We start from the raw sequence: 15,207 nt of genomic DNA on the forward strand, positions 1-15,207 counted from the left end.
TTTATGTAACTGCCGTGGAAAAGTATTTTAACGGTGGTTATTTATATAACCGCCGTTAATTTTTTTTTAATTCTGTTCGATTTTCATTTTTACCACTCTGCAGTTTACAGTTCCAAATAAATGTAGGTAGTGCATAATACGTAGAACAAGACCATATGAACAAGAAATCAATTAGTTAGTTAATATATGCAATAAGTATTGAAATTTCTTTTACACAAAGCAAAATAGAGAAACCAATAGAACTAAGGGGAACCTAAGACCAAAGAACACATATAGGAACCAAGAGAACCAGCAATTCAGGAGGGAAAAGAAAGTAACTACTTCTGTCCGTACAATAGAAATCGTGAACATGTATAAGAGGGAACCAAGAGAAAATATCTAACAATGAATTTTTTGAGGAATGACCTAACTATTTGAAAGTTTCATATTTTGTACCAATGTTATTGACCCTCATCAAGTTGATGTCATCCATGGGATATGGCACAATATTTTGAAATACCTGTTAATCAAAAATAATATAGTAAACTTAATCAAAAATGTGAAATGAATTGAAAAATGTTATGCAACGTAACTTATCTTTAGCTCGTCTAATTTCTCAGTCACTCCTATCTCAATGATGTCATTCATGTAGTGGATGACATAATATCTACATTCAATATGTTCTTGTTGACAACGGTACTAACAAAATGAAATATAAAATTGAATATTAGACATTGTTGATTATAACATTCAATTTAATTCATCTAAAAAGGTTTAAAAGTTAGTTTAAAACAACATACCTTTGGGAGAATCCATGTTGGTAGTTGTCTATTTTATTTAATCGCCATAACATTAAAACCCTGAAAAGCCCTATCAACAGTATAAAAGAAAATGATATTAGAGCATGCTTTTATAAACTTCACAAGTAATAAATATATAAACATAAACTAACGTGTCGATGACATCTTTGGTTTTTTTGAATGGACTTCCATATAGAGTGAATCAAACCAATAAACTTTGTTATCAAAAGGGGCACAAACAATTAGAGTCCAATGATAACTGTAAAAGACAAACTATGTTAATTATAATCCTACACATACAACTTGTGTATCTCAAATACACAAGTTGTATGTGTATCTCAAATACAATAATACACTTACCTTTCCACGTAAGGTACAAAATATATTGGCTTTCTAGTCAGAGTCATTGTAGTCATCATGTAGATTGACCTCGCTTCCACAGTATTAAGCTCTTTTTGCACCCTTTGAGGACACATAAAACCATATGTTCCTTCAAGTCCTCTGTTCCAACAGATTTGAGTAAAGTGCCTGTTGTTCAAATGAGAAACATTAGGACATGCATAAAGTATAACATGAAATAAGAAAATAATATTGTAGCTTACAAAATAGCGAGCTGCATGAAGACTATATCAAGCTCCTCAAAGTTGAGGAACTGAACGAGGTCCCTCTTGTCAATAGTGAAGTCGTATGTTATATTTGAAACCACAATCCTCACCGGCATCTTGAAAGTAATAGGCTTATCCATGTTTGGCACTACAGAATGAAGAACCTCCAAACTGGAATATATAAGCGCAACATCACCAGGAAGAGGCAAGAGTACAGGATCTGATGATGCGCTCGTTGTTGCCTTCTTCGCTACCGCCTTCTTCACGATTGGCTTTGTAATAAGTCTCTTTGGCCACAAAATGCAATGTCCTTTAGCTTGGGCTAAGAGTTGAACATCATCAGTAGGATTGGGCACTGCTGTACCCCCTGACCACGAACAATCCTCTCCACTGTCACACTTGCTTGATCGCTCAAAATTTTGTTGCAGTGAATTGTTGTGCCCATGAATGCTTGACTACTAGCGACATGAACAGGTGAATTTTTATAATCCACATAGAAAGTACACAGCATCCCATTGTCTTTGACAAGGTTAGGGCTAGGGTCAAGATCAGACACTATCAGTTGATGTGTCTGATTATTACTGCTCTTCTCGCTTTTTATCACAAGTGAACCCTGAAAGATAATATGAAATTAGTTAAGGCACATTAAATAAGTTTAAATAGATCAAATGAATCTCTAGAAGATTTGAAAAGATGTGTGATTATTACCTGGGAAGGTTCAGATACTCGGGGCATCTGGAATCCGCTTGTGCCCATCATCATTAGAGTTTGTTAAAACTTGGCATCGAATTCGTCACATATCTTTTGCATCTTGCCATGTGTTGTTGACTGACTTCAGCTCGAACTCTCTATGTTTCTTCCTGTAGTCATTGGTCGAGCTCCTCTTTAGATACCATGTTAGGGAAGGATGATCTAGTGCTTCTTCGTGAAGCAGAGCCAAAAAATTCTTTAATACCAATCCCTTCAGGGGTCCCTCTGACTCAGCCGGGATGGTCAGCCTTTCCAATAACAATGGCCAAGATATCCATCCGTCCTTGAGGGATGAATGTACCTTGGGATAATTGCTCCTCAAGTGTATCCTATAACATTAAAGCAACAAATTCAATTTAAGATAATTGAAAAAGCAATTAATAAAGCATAATTCTTAAATATTACTTACAATCCTCTCAGCAACAGTAGTAGACTGTGGAGTAATGTATTGACCCTTTTTAATCTTCACCGCCTTCCATTTTTCTTGGCAAGAAGGACGATCAATGGTGGAAATGTAGCCAGTAGGATCTAAAGCAGCAGCCATCTGTGCATTCTTCATCCGTTCCTCCATCACACTTTTTTCCAACCCACCAAACCCTACACGAGACATGGTATGTGGGTACACATTCTGCTTAGATATTTGTTTGTTCTTCTGACTCAATGTCTATAACAATGAAACAAATTCGACAAAGTTAGTTTAGTTAAACAAAATATGACCTGATTAAAAACTAAGTTTGAAGAAACCAAACTTGAAATACAGGGTCTTCACGTTGCTTCACAAAACTCTCTCCCATGCCTCGTCACTAATAAACGAATATTGTTCCTTAGGATGCTCACCCTTTCTTTTTCGACGAATATAACATTTTGTAAGCGTGGCTTTAAAATCCCTCTACTGTTCATCAAGTTGCTTAAACAGACGGTCTCTCATTTGCTTAGTGGCGGGAATATCAAATGTCACCTGCAATACAATAATAGCATAGAGTTATAAAGTAAATAAGCAATTATAACACTTCTTGCTTGAACCACTCTGCAAATGACTTATTATGTTCATTAGCTAGTTGCACATCGTTCTTTCTTGGATTCAAGTTCTTCAGCATATTCTTGTGAGTATTCAAGTAAGGAAAAACTTCATCTGTGTTGTTTAAAATGTATAAATGTGCCTGCATTACAACTTCTCTTGACACCCCGTGTTCCCTCTCTTCTTCTCCCCTAATCATGTCGAGATTGAGGAAGACCAATTGCCTTTACCCTATCAAGATATGCGTTACAAAACTCAATTGCCTCCTCAGCTACATATCTCTCAACAATTGATGCCTCAGGCCAATAAGGATTCTTAGAGTACCTTTTTAGAATTTTCATGTATCTATCAAAAGGGTACATCTATCATAAACACACAGGACCACAAAGTCTTATCTCTCACACAAGATGAGCTGTCAAGGGGACCATAATATCAAAATATGATGGAGGAAAATGCATTTCCAATTGGGAGAGGATCACATAACCTTCATTTTCTAATTCATCCAACTCAGCAGGATCAATGACTTGTAATAGTATTTCTCACATTGGTTTTCATAATGTCTCGAATAGCAAGTGGAAGTACTTATTGCATCAACACATGACAATCATGAAACTTCATTCTCGTTATCTTCAAATCTTGTATTGAAATAAGTTTGCTTAAATTAGAATAATAACCTTGTGGCACCTTAATACTATTGACAAAACCACATAAACTTCTTTTCTCTTCTTTTGATAATGTGTGTGCAGCTGGATGTAAATAAGCCCTCTTACCATGTCTTTCTTGTGGGTGGAGGACATTTCTTATTCCAATTTGACTAAGTCTCGTCTTGCATTGATTCCATCCTTAGTCTTTCCACTTATATGCAAAAGTGTACCAACAAGGCTCTCACACACATTCTTCTCCACATGCATCACATCTAGACTATGCCTCACATCAAGACTTTGCCAATATAGAAGATAAAAAAGATAGATCTTTTTTCCATATATTCCTCTCACCGGTAGTCTTCTTCTTTTTACCAAAGACCACATTAATTCCCTCCATCCCTGATAAACTTCTTCTCCAGTTAATGGTCTTGGAGCCATTTCATATTCTTGTGAGCCATTAAATGCCTTTTTCAATCTACGGTAAGGGTGATACCAACTAAGAAACCTTCTGTGACCAAGGTATACCGTCTTCCTGCCATGTTTAAGTTGCATATAGTGGGTGCCTTCTTCGCGTATTGGGTATTTTTTATGCTCCTTAACATTGTATCCTAACAAATTTCCATATGCCGGAAAGTCATTTATCATGGTGAAGATCATGGCACGTAAATTGAAGGTCTCTTGTTTATATGTATCAAACACATCAACACCTTCCTCCCATAATTTCTTTAGATCCTCAATCAAAAGTGCCAAATACACATTGATATCGTTTCCCGACTATTTTGGCCCTAAGATCATCAAAGATAGCATGATATACTTTCTTTTCATGAATAACCAAGGAGGCAAGTTCTAAATTACGAGGAGCACTGGCCAAGCACTGTGTGTGCTACTAAGATTACCATATAGGTTAATTCCGTCCGTACAAAGCCCTAGCCAAAGGTTTATTGGCTTGCCACCAAATTGAGGAAATTTTTTATCTATTGTTTTCTATTGAGGAGAATCTGTCAGGTGACAAAGCTTCCCATCACATATTTTCTCATCGAAATGCCATCTCAAGTTCTTTGAATCTATGACATTAGCAAATATATGCTTAAATCGTTGTATTATTAGAAGATACCACAGAACCTTCAAAAGGAGAACCTTTGGTTATCTCATTATAATCACCATCATCTTTCTTCATTTTGTATCTTGAAGCCCCACATTTAGGGCACTTATTCAACCCTTTATAATCATTTCTGAATAATATGCGGTCATTAGGACACGCATGTATCTTCTCATATTCCAAACCCATCGGACACAAAATTTTCTTTTTGCCTCATACATTCGTTTTAGAAGTGAATCCCCTTTTGGAAGAATATCACTTAGCAATTTAAGCAATTCTATAAAACTAGCATTGGTCCAACCATTTCTTGCCTCATTCAAGTTTTCAGTTCAACACGGTTGTCAACCTTGTGTAATCATCTTTTGCACCCTGGGTATAAAGGCGTCTCTGCATTACTACACAAAGTTTCAAAGGTGGGAGAGAATTGTATAGAGGATTCAGACCTTATATCACGAAATATATCTAAAATTCTATCACCAAAGTCTTCATTCACAACCTTCTCTTTTGCAGATAGTGTAGTCTTTCTAATTTCTCCATGCCATATTCAATTTGTATACCTCAAATTTATTCCATCATAGATAAGATGCTCTTTTATCTCAGAAATACTCCGTCGACTATGGTTTAGACATTTGACACAAGGACAATAGTACAATTCATCTCTTTTTCTAGGAGCATTTCTCTGAGCAAATTCAAGATACCTTTCAACCCCATCCTCATATTCCTTACCAATTCTCTTAGCTTTTATCCAACTACGATCCATTGTTCTACAGAGTCTATGAATATAGTTGTCAAGCTCAATTCTAATTCCTTAATTCAGATATTGAAATAATAAAATCATTAATGTTAGTCAATAAATTAAAATTGACTAACACTTAATTACAAATTAAAGAGAATGTCTCTTTTTTAAAAATACAAAATTTGACAAAATTTCCCCTTAACAACTATGTACAAAGTAAACACCAAATTAGAAAAAAAAACTCAAAATTTTTAATCAACATGAATCCAAAAATATAACAAATAAAACAAAAGTAAAAATAACATATTTCAATGGTGAAATAGTTAAAAAAAGTTATTTTAATAAAAAAACTATTCTTCATAACATATTTCAACATGATAAATTTGAAGAAATATAACAAATAAAGCAAAAATAAATTTTAATTTCAAACCAATTCAATTAATAAAGATTCTTAAAGCTAAAACTTCTGAATCCAAAACGGGAACACAAATGATATCCATTTGCAGTGAAATTCTAAACAACACTTTACTATCAATCAAAGTTCATAATGAAAAAAAATACAAAATAACAAACAGATTATTTATTACTAAATTCTCAAATTTATTACAAAAAAAACTACCAAAAATTCAAAATAAATATCAAAAAATTATAAAAAAATCAAAAACTTCACAACTAATCAACTTCAAACGTTTAAACATGTTTCTAATACTGTATATAGAAAGGAATTGAGGTTTTCTCACATCAAATGCCCACCAATCAACGGTTCAAGCACATAAAAAACACAAAATGAATAATACAAGCCAACCACAATGTAAAACTAACAAACCCATTTGAAATGCAACAGATTTTCATGGTCAAAACATTCACAAACCAAGAAAAATTGAAAAGAATGAAAGAAGAGGATACTCACAGAGTAGAGATGATTCAAATGTGAAATAAGGGGCGTTCGAATGGCGGCGGACGGCAGCAAGACACCACAAGCTAAATGGAGGAGTTTAAAGGTGAGGGAGTTGGGGGAATGGCCAGTAATAGAAGTTTTTCGGTGGTGGGACAGAGGGGGACCACGTCGCACTGATGAAACAAAAGAGAAATGATGGAATACGAAGGCGCCATAGGGTTATTGAAAACTTTCCACGGCGGTTGTTAAGAAAACCGCCGTGGAAAGAATTTTTAACAGCGGTTATTTACAACCACCGTGGAAAATCAAAACTCATTCAACTTATTCACAAAAATGCCACCGCCTTTTTTTCCACGTCGTTTTTCTGCTTAACCAATAGAAATATCCTTTGATTTATTAATATCACTTTGTCTTGTTATAAAAGAAAACTTATCTACACGCCTAGCTAGCTAGCCAAATTGTTACGGGTCGGCGAAAGGATCACATTGTCCCCTTCAACTTCGGACATATTCACTTGTAAATTACGAAACTTAATTGTAAATTCGTGATAATTAGTTGTAAATTTCAGGTAATTAATTTCTAACAATTATTTGCACAAGTGGATTTATAATTACACATACACATTTTAATAATTAGAAAAAATAAAATAACAAGTGTTCATATTTTATAGGTAAATTTGTAAGAGCTCACAGATACACATGCATTTTAATCACTAACAATAACAATATAACAGGCATCTTACAAAAATTTACAAATTCTAATTTTCATTATAATAACTAATACAAAACTTTACAAGTGTTCGTATGTCAATTTAAAAGTGTACATATGTATTTTAACAACTAACAATGACAAAATAACATGTGTAATTAAAAAACTTGGCTTAATAAATATAAGTAACTTAACCAAAATTTTGTCCTTTTACATGATGCCTTTCAATTTTACCCCCGCAAATTCTCATTAGTTACAGCTATCTAGTTTCTCTGGGAAATCCCCAAATACACTTAAATAGGAATAGGCGCTTCTATCCAATTTGAGACAAAACTCCTTATAAAATAACTTCAAATAAGTTAATCCAAACAAGTTTTGTCCCGTCTTAAAAAGTACCTCTTGATCTTAAGAACTCCTTCTCTCATATGTACATTTAACAACTAATCGATATAAATTTACAACTAAAATTTTCGTAATTTACAACCCTAAAGTTGAAGGAGACCAAGTGGCACTTTCACATCCACTGAAAATTATAATTAACCAGGTCTTAAGATATTTGCGGCTGTATTTTTATGGAGATTTAATTATAAAAATTTCTCATTTGAGACTTATACATAATTTATTTTTGAATTTTTTCCGCGGATGTTATTAGTAAGGGATCATCGACTGAGGAAAAATGATGCCAGGACAACTAGATTTATGACAGTCAAGGCTTTTCATCCGTTACGTATGATAGAAGCCCAATCAGCTTCTAGATTAAAGTATCCGATGGGGAATTTGACCTTTTTTTTTTTTGGAGCCTCACTTAATAAATTTTGGATTAAATGTATCTCAACAATGCTAATAAATTTTCATGAATGTTTAATTATTTATGGGAAGTGAGAGAAATTTTTTATATGGATATATAATTTTATCCTTCATTTATTATGTATTGTGTTGACTTTATTTTCATAAGATATATATAATATATATTAAATGTAAAGTTAAAAAGTTATTAAATTTTAAAAGAGATAGGTGCGTCTGAGAAACAAACATAACTAATAAATTAAATGTGTAAAATAGCATTTCTGAATATCAAATATAATACACTTAAATAGATTTTTGTCTACATAGCTTCTTTTGCTTGCAAGGAAGAAATGATTGCTAATGCTCCGTTTGGATGGAGAGAAAAGTTAGGAGGAAAGAAAACGGAAGGAGAGAAAGTGGAGAGAAGAGAAAACTGGAGAGAACATGTTATCACCTCTTTTGTTTGGATAGACGAAAGAAAATAGAGAGAAATAAGCAAAAACATGAATGACCAAAATATCCTTACATATAAGAATATATCATATTTAAAATCAAAATCAATATTAGAATAACAAAATGATATTAACGTTAACATGATCAAAAAATTTATAATCAAATAATTTGATAAACATATAATTTCATAATTTTCTATTTTAAACCAAATAATTTTAGAGAAAAATATTATTTTTGAAGGTTACAAATTGGATAATTTTTAAAATGAAATATAATTAAAAGAAGTATATAAATTAAACATGATCCAATATTTTCGAAACCAATGTCATTCCAAATCCAAAACAGAACCATAGCAAAAACATTTCCCCAATAATAGACATGGATAAGAATCAATCTTGAAGAGAGAGAAAGCAAAAGCATCAAGTCAATATCAGGGAACCAAAATTATCTCCCAATTCCACCAACTCAATCAGAATTGCAAGAAAACCATGAAATTTCAATAGCAGTAGTACAAAGGAATTATTTTTTCTCCTAACTCAAATGTGAAATCATGAGGGACATGGTCCATGAATTAGAATGGTTGAAAGGAAAAAGAGTAGAAAATAAAAGGGAAAAGATGGAGCAGGGATAAAAGGAAATATTCACCCGATAGTCGAAGCAATGATGGAGCTATGATGGTGTTATGGACCTGATCCTTGCATCTGTATTAAGAAGAATGATTTTGAGTGGAGTTCAGGATGGGAGGCACGGCTAGGTACGTGTGCAAATTTTCAGAATAGAAAAAAAAGAAGAAAAAAGGAACATGTGAAGGAAAAAGGGCAAGTATGAAAAAATAAGTTTTCTTCCCATTTTCTCTCCATATGTGGAGAGAAAAATTGGGTGGGTCCCACACCTTATTTTCTTTCCAACTTTTCTTTCCTCTCATTGTTCCTCTCCCATCCAAATAGAAGAAAACACACTTCTCTCCCCATTTTCTTCTCTAGTTTTCTTTCCTCTCTCTTTTTCTCCCCATCCAAACGGGGGTAAATGCTTTTCCTCCCACCAAGCGCCAGATCAAAAGGAAGAAAGTTCAAACAATATGCAAATTTAGAGCAACCAGCCAAATTTAACATTCTTAAAGAGGATAGAGAAAATAAATCATTAGGAATACTAACTAGATTACTACAATTCCTCAAATTTAAGAATTCGAGTGTTGAAAGAGAAGCCATTGATGAATCAAGCTGTGATAATTTACTGCATCCTTCAAGCTCTAGCCTCCGAAGAATTGGTAGGGATTTGAAATTTGGCAGCTTTATTAAATCTTTAGACCCACTAAGATTCATGTTCTTCAAGAGAAAGAACATCTGTGGATTAAAAAAAAAAAACCAAACAATTAGCTAAACAATATCTACAAGGGCATATATAGGCACAATTAACGTTACCTTTTCTTCTTCATCATCCCATATACTTGTGACACGGCTATTAGGCAAAATCAATTCGGCAAGAAAAAAGGGGCGAAAACTTGATGGCAAAGAAGTGAATGGATATTGGTGCCATGAAATATATTGGAGCCACAAGGGAAGATACTTTAAGACTCCAGAAAATTTTACAATGCGAAATATGAGTAATCTAAGGTTTCTCATGCGTGATAGACTTTCAGCTCTCAATGTAGGCCCTTGTGAATCTTCTAATTCCAAGACTATTGCTTTAACTTCAAGAGTAGCCTGATAATAAAAACATTTACATAAAAATGATGCAAAGTCTTCAATTTTAGTACATTATGTGTTAAATGTTTCAACCAAAAGAACATTATGAAAACTTACCATGTCATTTTGCATAACACCAAAAATATCATCAAAATCCCACAATTTGCTCCACTCTTCTGGCTTAGAAGGAAATTTATGTCGAACAATTTCTCTTCCCATTTCTTGCACTAAACTATGCATTTGAATTTTCTGATCTACAATGGCCATGAGTGACTTCTCAGTCACAACTTGTACATCGTACTTCACTGGTATGAACGCTATCCAAAATTCCTGCCACGAATTTAATATCCTTTCCATTTAAAAAACATGCCATGTCTAAAAATATTTCCTTGCAGTCACGGTCCATTTCATCAAAACTATTTTTGAGGACCTTCATTATCATAGAATTAGCGACCTTTTTCAGTTCAACCAAGGCACTACTCCATTCTGAAGCTCTTCTGTTATACAAGAAATGGCCCAGTACAACAATAGCTAATGGCAGGCCACTAGCATATTGGAGTACACTATCTATTTTTGCTCCTCATAACCTCTCAATGGAAAATCATATTTGAAAGCTTCTCTACAGAACAATTGAAGAGCTCCGTCCTTGGTCAATAGTTTAACCCTATAAATATAATGCTTCCCAAGCCATTTAAGGTCTCCTTCATCTCTAGCTACTATGATGATTCTACTCCCTCCACCTAACATGTTAGAATTTACAAACCAGATCATCCGATTTACATAAGGGAAGACGAATGCCATCAATAAACAGGAGAATATTTTCTAGAATATTATTTTTGAGATATTTTCGACTTGCAACCTTGTGAAATTCAGATGCATTGAGTATGAAATGAGAAGCATAAAAATGGTGAGAGATCCTATCATGTAGAACTCTAGCAAGAGTTGTCTTCCCTACCCCACCCATACCACAAATGCCCAACACAGGAACTTCATCATTCATACCCAGCTCTAGAAGCTTTTCTACATCTCTCACTCGAGATGGCATTCCTACTAAATCTGCATCAACATATTCCAGTTGACGTACTTTTTTCTTGACCTCTCTAACAATGTCATCAGTAACTTGTGGGCATGGGCTGAAGTAAAACCAGAAACAAAAGCACCCAATTAGTAACTTATTCAATACCCCGTTACACTATAATTGATAGAGAAAAAAGGCAAGAGTAAATTTACTTACTCATATGGTACATCCCAACTTTCAGAGAGATTGGCCACTTGAGTTATTGCTGATCTCCAAATGTGTCCCTTGCGTAAATTTGTTGGGAACCTTTGTTCATGTTGAGCAAAAGCTTTTTCAAAAGAGTTACACTGGTTTTGAACCTCAGATGGGTCAACACCATAGAAAATTGGGAAAACAGTATATCGCGATTCATGAACACGAACAGCGATCTCTGAGAGCTCCTCAAGGCACCTTATAGAAGAACCATAGTTTTTGGAGAAGACAACGATGGAAATATTGGATTGTCAAATTGGTTTAAGAAAATGACGAGGAAGACAGATGGAATCACCTGGTTCAAGCTTCTCATCATCCCAAAAGGTATTCAAATCGTCAGTCTCAAGAGATGCCCAAAGCCTATCTGTGAATTTGCAAGTTTCGTCATCTCCTTTGATACTTAGATAAACTTGGATCGGCCTTGATGATGATGATGGTCCAGTAACGAAACTCTCCCCCATCACTTTCATGATCGGTCGCGTTTCTCAATGGGAATTAAGCTGGATAGAGTGGAGTCACAATTTGCTCACTTAGCTCTAGAAGATGAGCGAATGGAAAAGAGAAACAAAATTAGAAGCCGAAAATAAAATGAAAAGTGTATTGTTAAGGAGGAAATTTCCGGGAGGTTGGCGCCGAGAGGGATACGAAGAAGTTCCAAATTGTTGTTTCTTTTAGTGCGCACCTTTGATAAGAATTGAAAATAAAGAATTTTGTTAACTGCTTATACTCTTTCTCCTTTTCATTGTGAGGTAGGCAAGAAGTTGACAGAGACCAGACACAACTAGCATGCTCCTTCAATAATTAATTTCTAACGATTTTTGTTATTTATTCACTTATTTTTTATGGAGTACTTGTTCAGTTTTTCTTCGATTGGTCTACAGCCACTTGGGTTGCAGATAATCCTTGAAAAAATTAGGGAAAATGACAAGAAAATGACTGTTGAATTTTGAAATGACAAAATGAGCATGTAAATTACTGAAATAACAAAATGGCATGGGGTATTAATCTGGAATTTGGATAATTCGTCAAAAAGACTAAAATGCTCCTGAACCAGTCTGAAGACATGAAGAACGAATACATGACACGTAATAGCAGAAGAGAGAGAGCTCAGAAGCTGAAAACGCAGCTGGAGTAGAGTTGAACGCTGAGAAGACGAAAAAGGTAAGGAAAATTTCTCCTAAAATGCTCTTATCTACTCCTCCAACTTTCACCATTCCACAAATCTGATTTATTACGGTGGAATTGCTTTGTGGACAACTTGGTTTGCAGTGAGAGAGAGAGGTTGAACGTGGGTATTACATAAGAAAGTGGAGCTTAACGATGGGTTTCAGTTTTCAAGTCGGTTTACTGGTGTATGGTCTAATGGGGATGGGTTTATGAGTGTAGATGGTTTAAATGAAGAACCTGACCAGGATGAGAGAGTGATACATTGGAAATGGAAAAATAGTGGGAACTGATAACGTGGGCATGAAGTTTGAGGGCTAACAGTAAGCATGAGGTGGTCAGTGTTGTTAAATTCATTATTGGAATTGTGAAATCCCATATTTAAGTTGTCAATGCAGCAATTGTGTGTGTGCATTTTTTGGGTGTTGCATTTTTTGTGAAATCCTAAGAAAAGTTTTGAAATCTTGATAAATGAAATTGATTATTGGGGAACTAAAATATTGATTTATGCTTCTTTGGTGCAGGTTAGGTAGCTTTGATGACATCTAACATTGGGTCAACATCTTCAAAGCATCTTGCTTGTTACTTTCATGTGGGTGGGAACTTTGCAGAAAATGGTGATGGTGAAGTTAAGTACTATGGTGGAACTGTCAGGGTAAGAGTGATAAAGGAGGGTATAAGACTTGAAGATTTGAGGGTTATGATAGGAGAATGGTTTGGTGTAGATAGTAATGGTTGCGACATTAAATACACATTGGGCTTTGATGATAGGATATTAATAGATCTTATTGATGATGATGAAGTTGACAACCTATTTGAGTATAATGATAGTAATGCACATGTTTACGTAACATCTAAAGGTAATGAGAATACGGAGGAAGAAGTGGCTGATCGAAACAGGTAAGTCACAAGTTTCTGGTTATGGAAGTTGTTAATTGCCATAATGTTGTTGTCAATATCATAACAAATGTTGTAATTATACATGCAGCATGTCGAAATTGTCGGGACTGTCACAGCAAAATGATGAGCCAATGATTCAGGATGCTGTCGAATGTGTGAATTACATAGTAGCTGAAAATGTTCTTATCCTGTCATATGTAGTAGAGAGTGCACCAACTCCTTTGCCAGGGATGAATTCCCTGAAATGGAAGACAGTATTATTAGGATTGAGGTAGACTTTTCTAGATGCGGATGATTTCAAGAAGAAACTACACAAATTCAGCATTGCAAACAAATTTGAGTATAACTATGTGAAGAATTCTAATGCCCATATGTATGTCAAATGCAATGTTGAAGGCTGTCCATGGAGGATCAATGCGAGAGCAGCTGGAAAGAGTACTCTAGCATTTTTACGTGTAACAACATTCAAAAATGAGCATGTTCATAATGCCCAAGACAATCTTCACGTGACACATGGTGGATCAGCTAGCTTGACATCATCAATTATAATTGAAGAGGTTAGGGATCACATAGACATGTGTCCAAATAATATAAAAAAGAGGTTGGAAAGAGATTATGGTGTGAAGTTGACATACAAGCAAGCATACAGGGCCAAGGAAAAAGCATTAGAGGACATACATGGCAGACCTGATCAAACTTACATGCTTATTCCATGGATATGTGATCGGTTGAAGGAAACAAATGACAAAACAGTGGCAAAATGGGTGGCTGCAAGGAACAACAGATTTAAGCGTGTATTCATAGCCTATGGGTGTTGCATAGAGGGTTTTATTGCTGGTGCTAGAAATGTACTGTATATTGATGGAAGTCATTTAAGTGGACCGTATAAGGAGACATTACTTTCAGCATCGGCTTATGATGGGGACAATGAATTATTACCTTTTGCCATTGCGATTGTGAAGGAAGAGACACTTGAGGATTGGACATGGTTCTTACATATGATTAAGGAGATAGTTGGGTCAATGCAATTAACAATTATTTTAGATAGAAAAAATGCAATTATAGGCGTTGTGCAAGCAATATTCGGAGGTGAGTGACATGCGTACTGTTACAGACATGTTAAGGAGAATTTCAATACACAAATGATCAAGTTAAATAGAGGAAAAAGGAAGACAAGTGGCAACACAAGAGAGGATGGACTGCATTTCCTAGATGCCATTGCATATGCAAGGCTTGACACAAAGTTTGATCAAGCAATGGATAACATGAGACACTTCAATTCCCAATTATTTGAATGGCTTATCAATCATGGTGATATTCACAAGGGGGTCTTAAGCAAGTTCCCTTTTAAACGATGGGACAACATAACAACAAATCTTACGGAGTCATTCAATACGTGGATGTTGAAGGAGAGAAGATATAATGTTGCCCAACTTATACATGAGCATCGTGAAAAAGTAGCCAAGAAGATGTATGCAGCAAGCATGGCAATGAGCAAATGGAAGAATGATGCAAGCCCAAATACAAATGCAACATTGATGGAAAATATGACGAGATCTGCACGGATGTTAAGTGTTCCTTACGGAAAGGGGAGGGTGTGTGTCCATACAGCAAAAGGAACCATTAATGTTGATCTTGAAAAAGGTGAATGTAGCTGTGTAGTGATGCACACAATTTGTGAATAACGCAAGTGCACGTGTCGATCAAGTAAT

The 15,207-nt window shown here is 35.0% G+C and overlaps 2 protein-coding genes across 2 annotated transcripts; one reads left to right on the forward strand and one right to left on the reverse strand.

Moving 5' to 3' along the window:
- Positions 1 to 435: 435 nt before the first annotated feature.
- Positions 436 to 11,892, reverse strand: LOC114714330 (TMV resistance protein N-like; the record flags this gene model as incomplete). The annotated part of the gene is made up of 7 exons (XM_028899056.1): positions 11,727 to 11,892; positions 11,396 to 11,609; positions 11,117 to 11,294; positions 10,279 to 10,491; positions 9,898 to 10,179; positions 1,764 to 1,997; positions 436 to 499 (listed from the first exon to the last, which is right to left on the reverse strand). Coding segments are annotated over exons 1-7 (1,351 nt in total), but the record flags the coding sequence as incomplete, so codon positions are not given.
- A 1,974-nt stretch (positions 11,893 to 13,866) lies between these two features.
- On the forward strand, positions 13,867 to 14,592 carry LOC114714321 (uncharacterized). Its single transcript, XM_028899045.1, has one exon. The coding sequence runs from the start codon at positions 13,867 to 13,869 to the stop codon at positions 14,590 to 14,592; it is 726 nt and encodes a 241-aa protein (XP_028754878.1).
- The last annotated feature ends 615 nt before the right edge of the window (positions 14,593 to 15,207 follow it).

This window comes from Neltuma alba, unplaced genomic scaffold (assembly GCF_004799145.2).
Source record: "Neltuma alba isolate B1F8T4 unplaced genomic scaffold, ASM479914v2 tig00001937_pilon, whole genome shotgun sequence".
NCBI lineage: Eukaryota > Viridiplantae > Streptophyta > Magnoliopsida > Fabales > Fabaceae > Neltuma > Neltuma alba.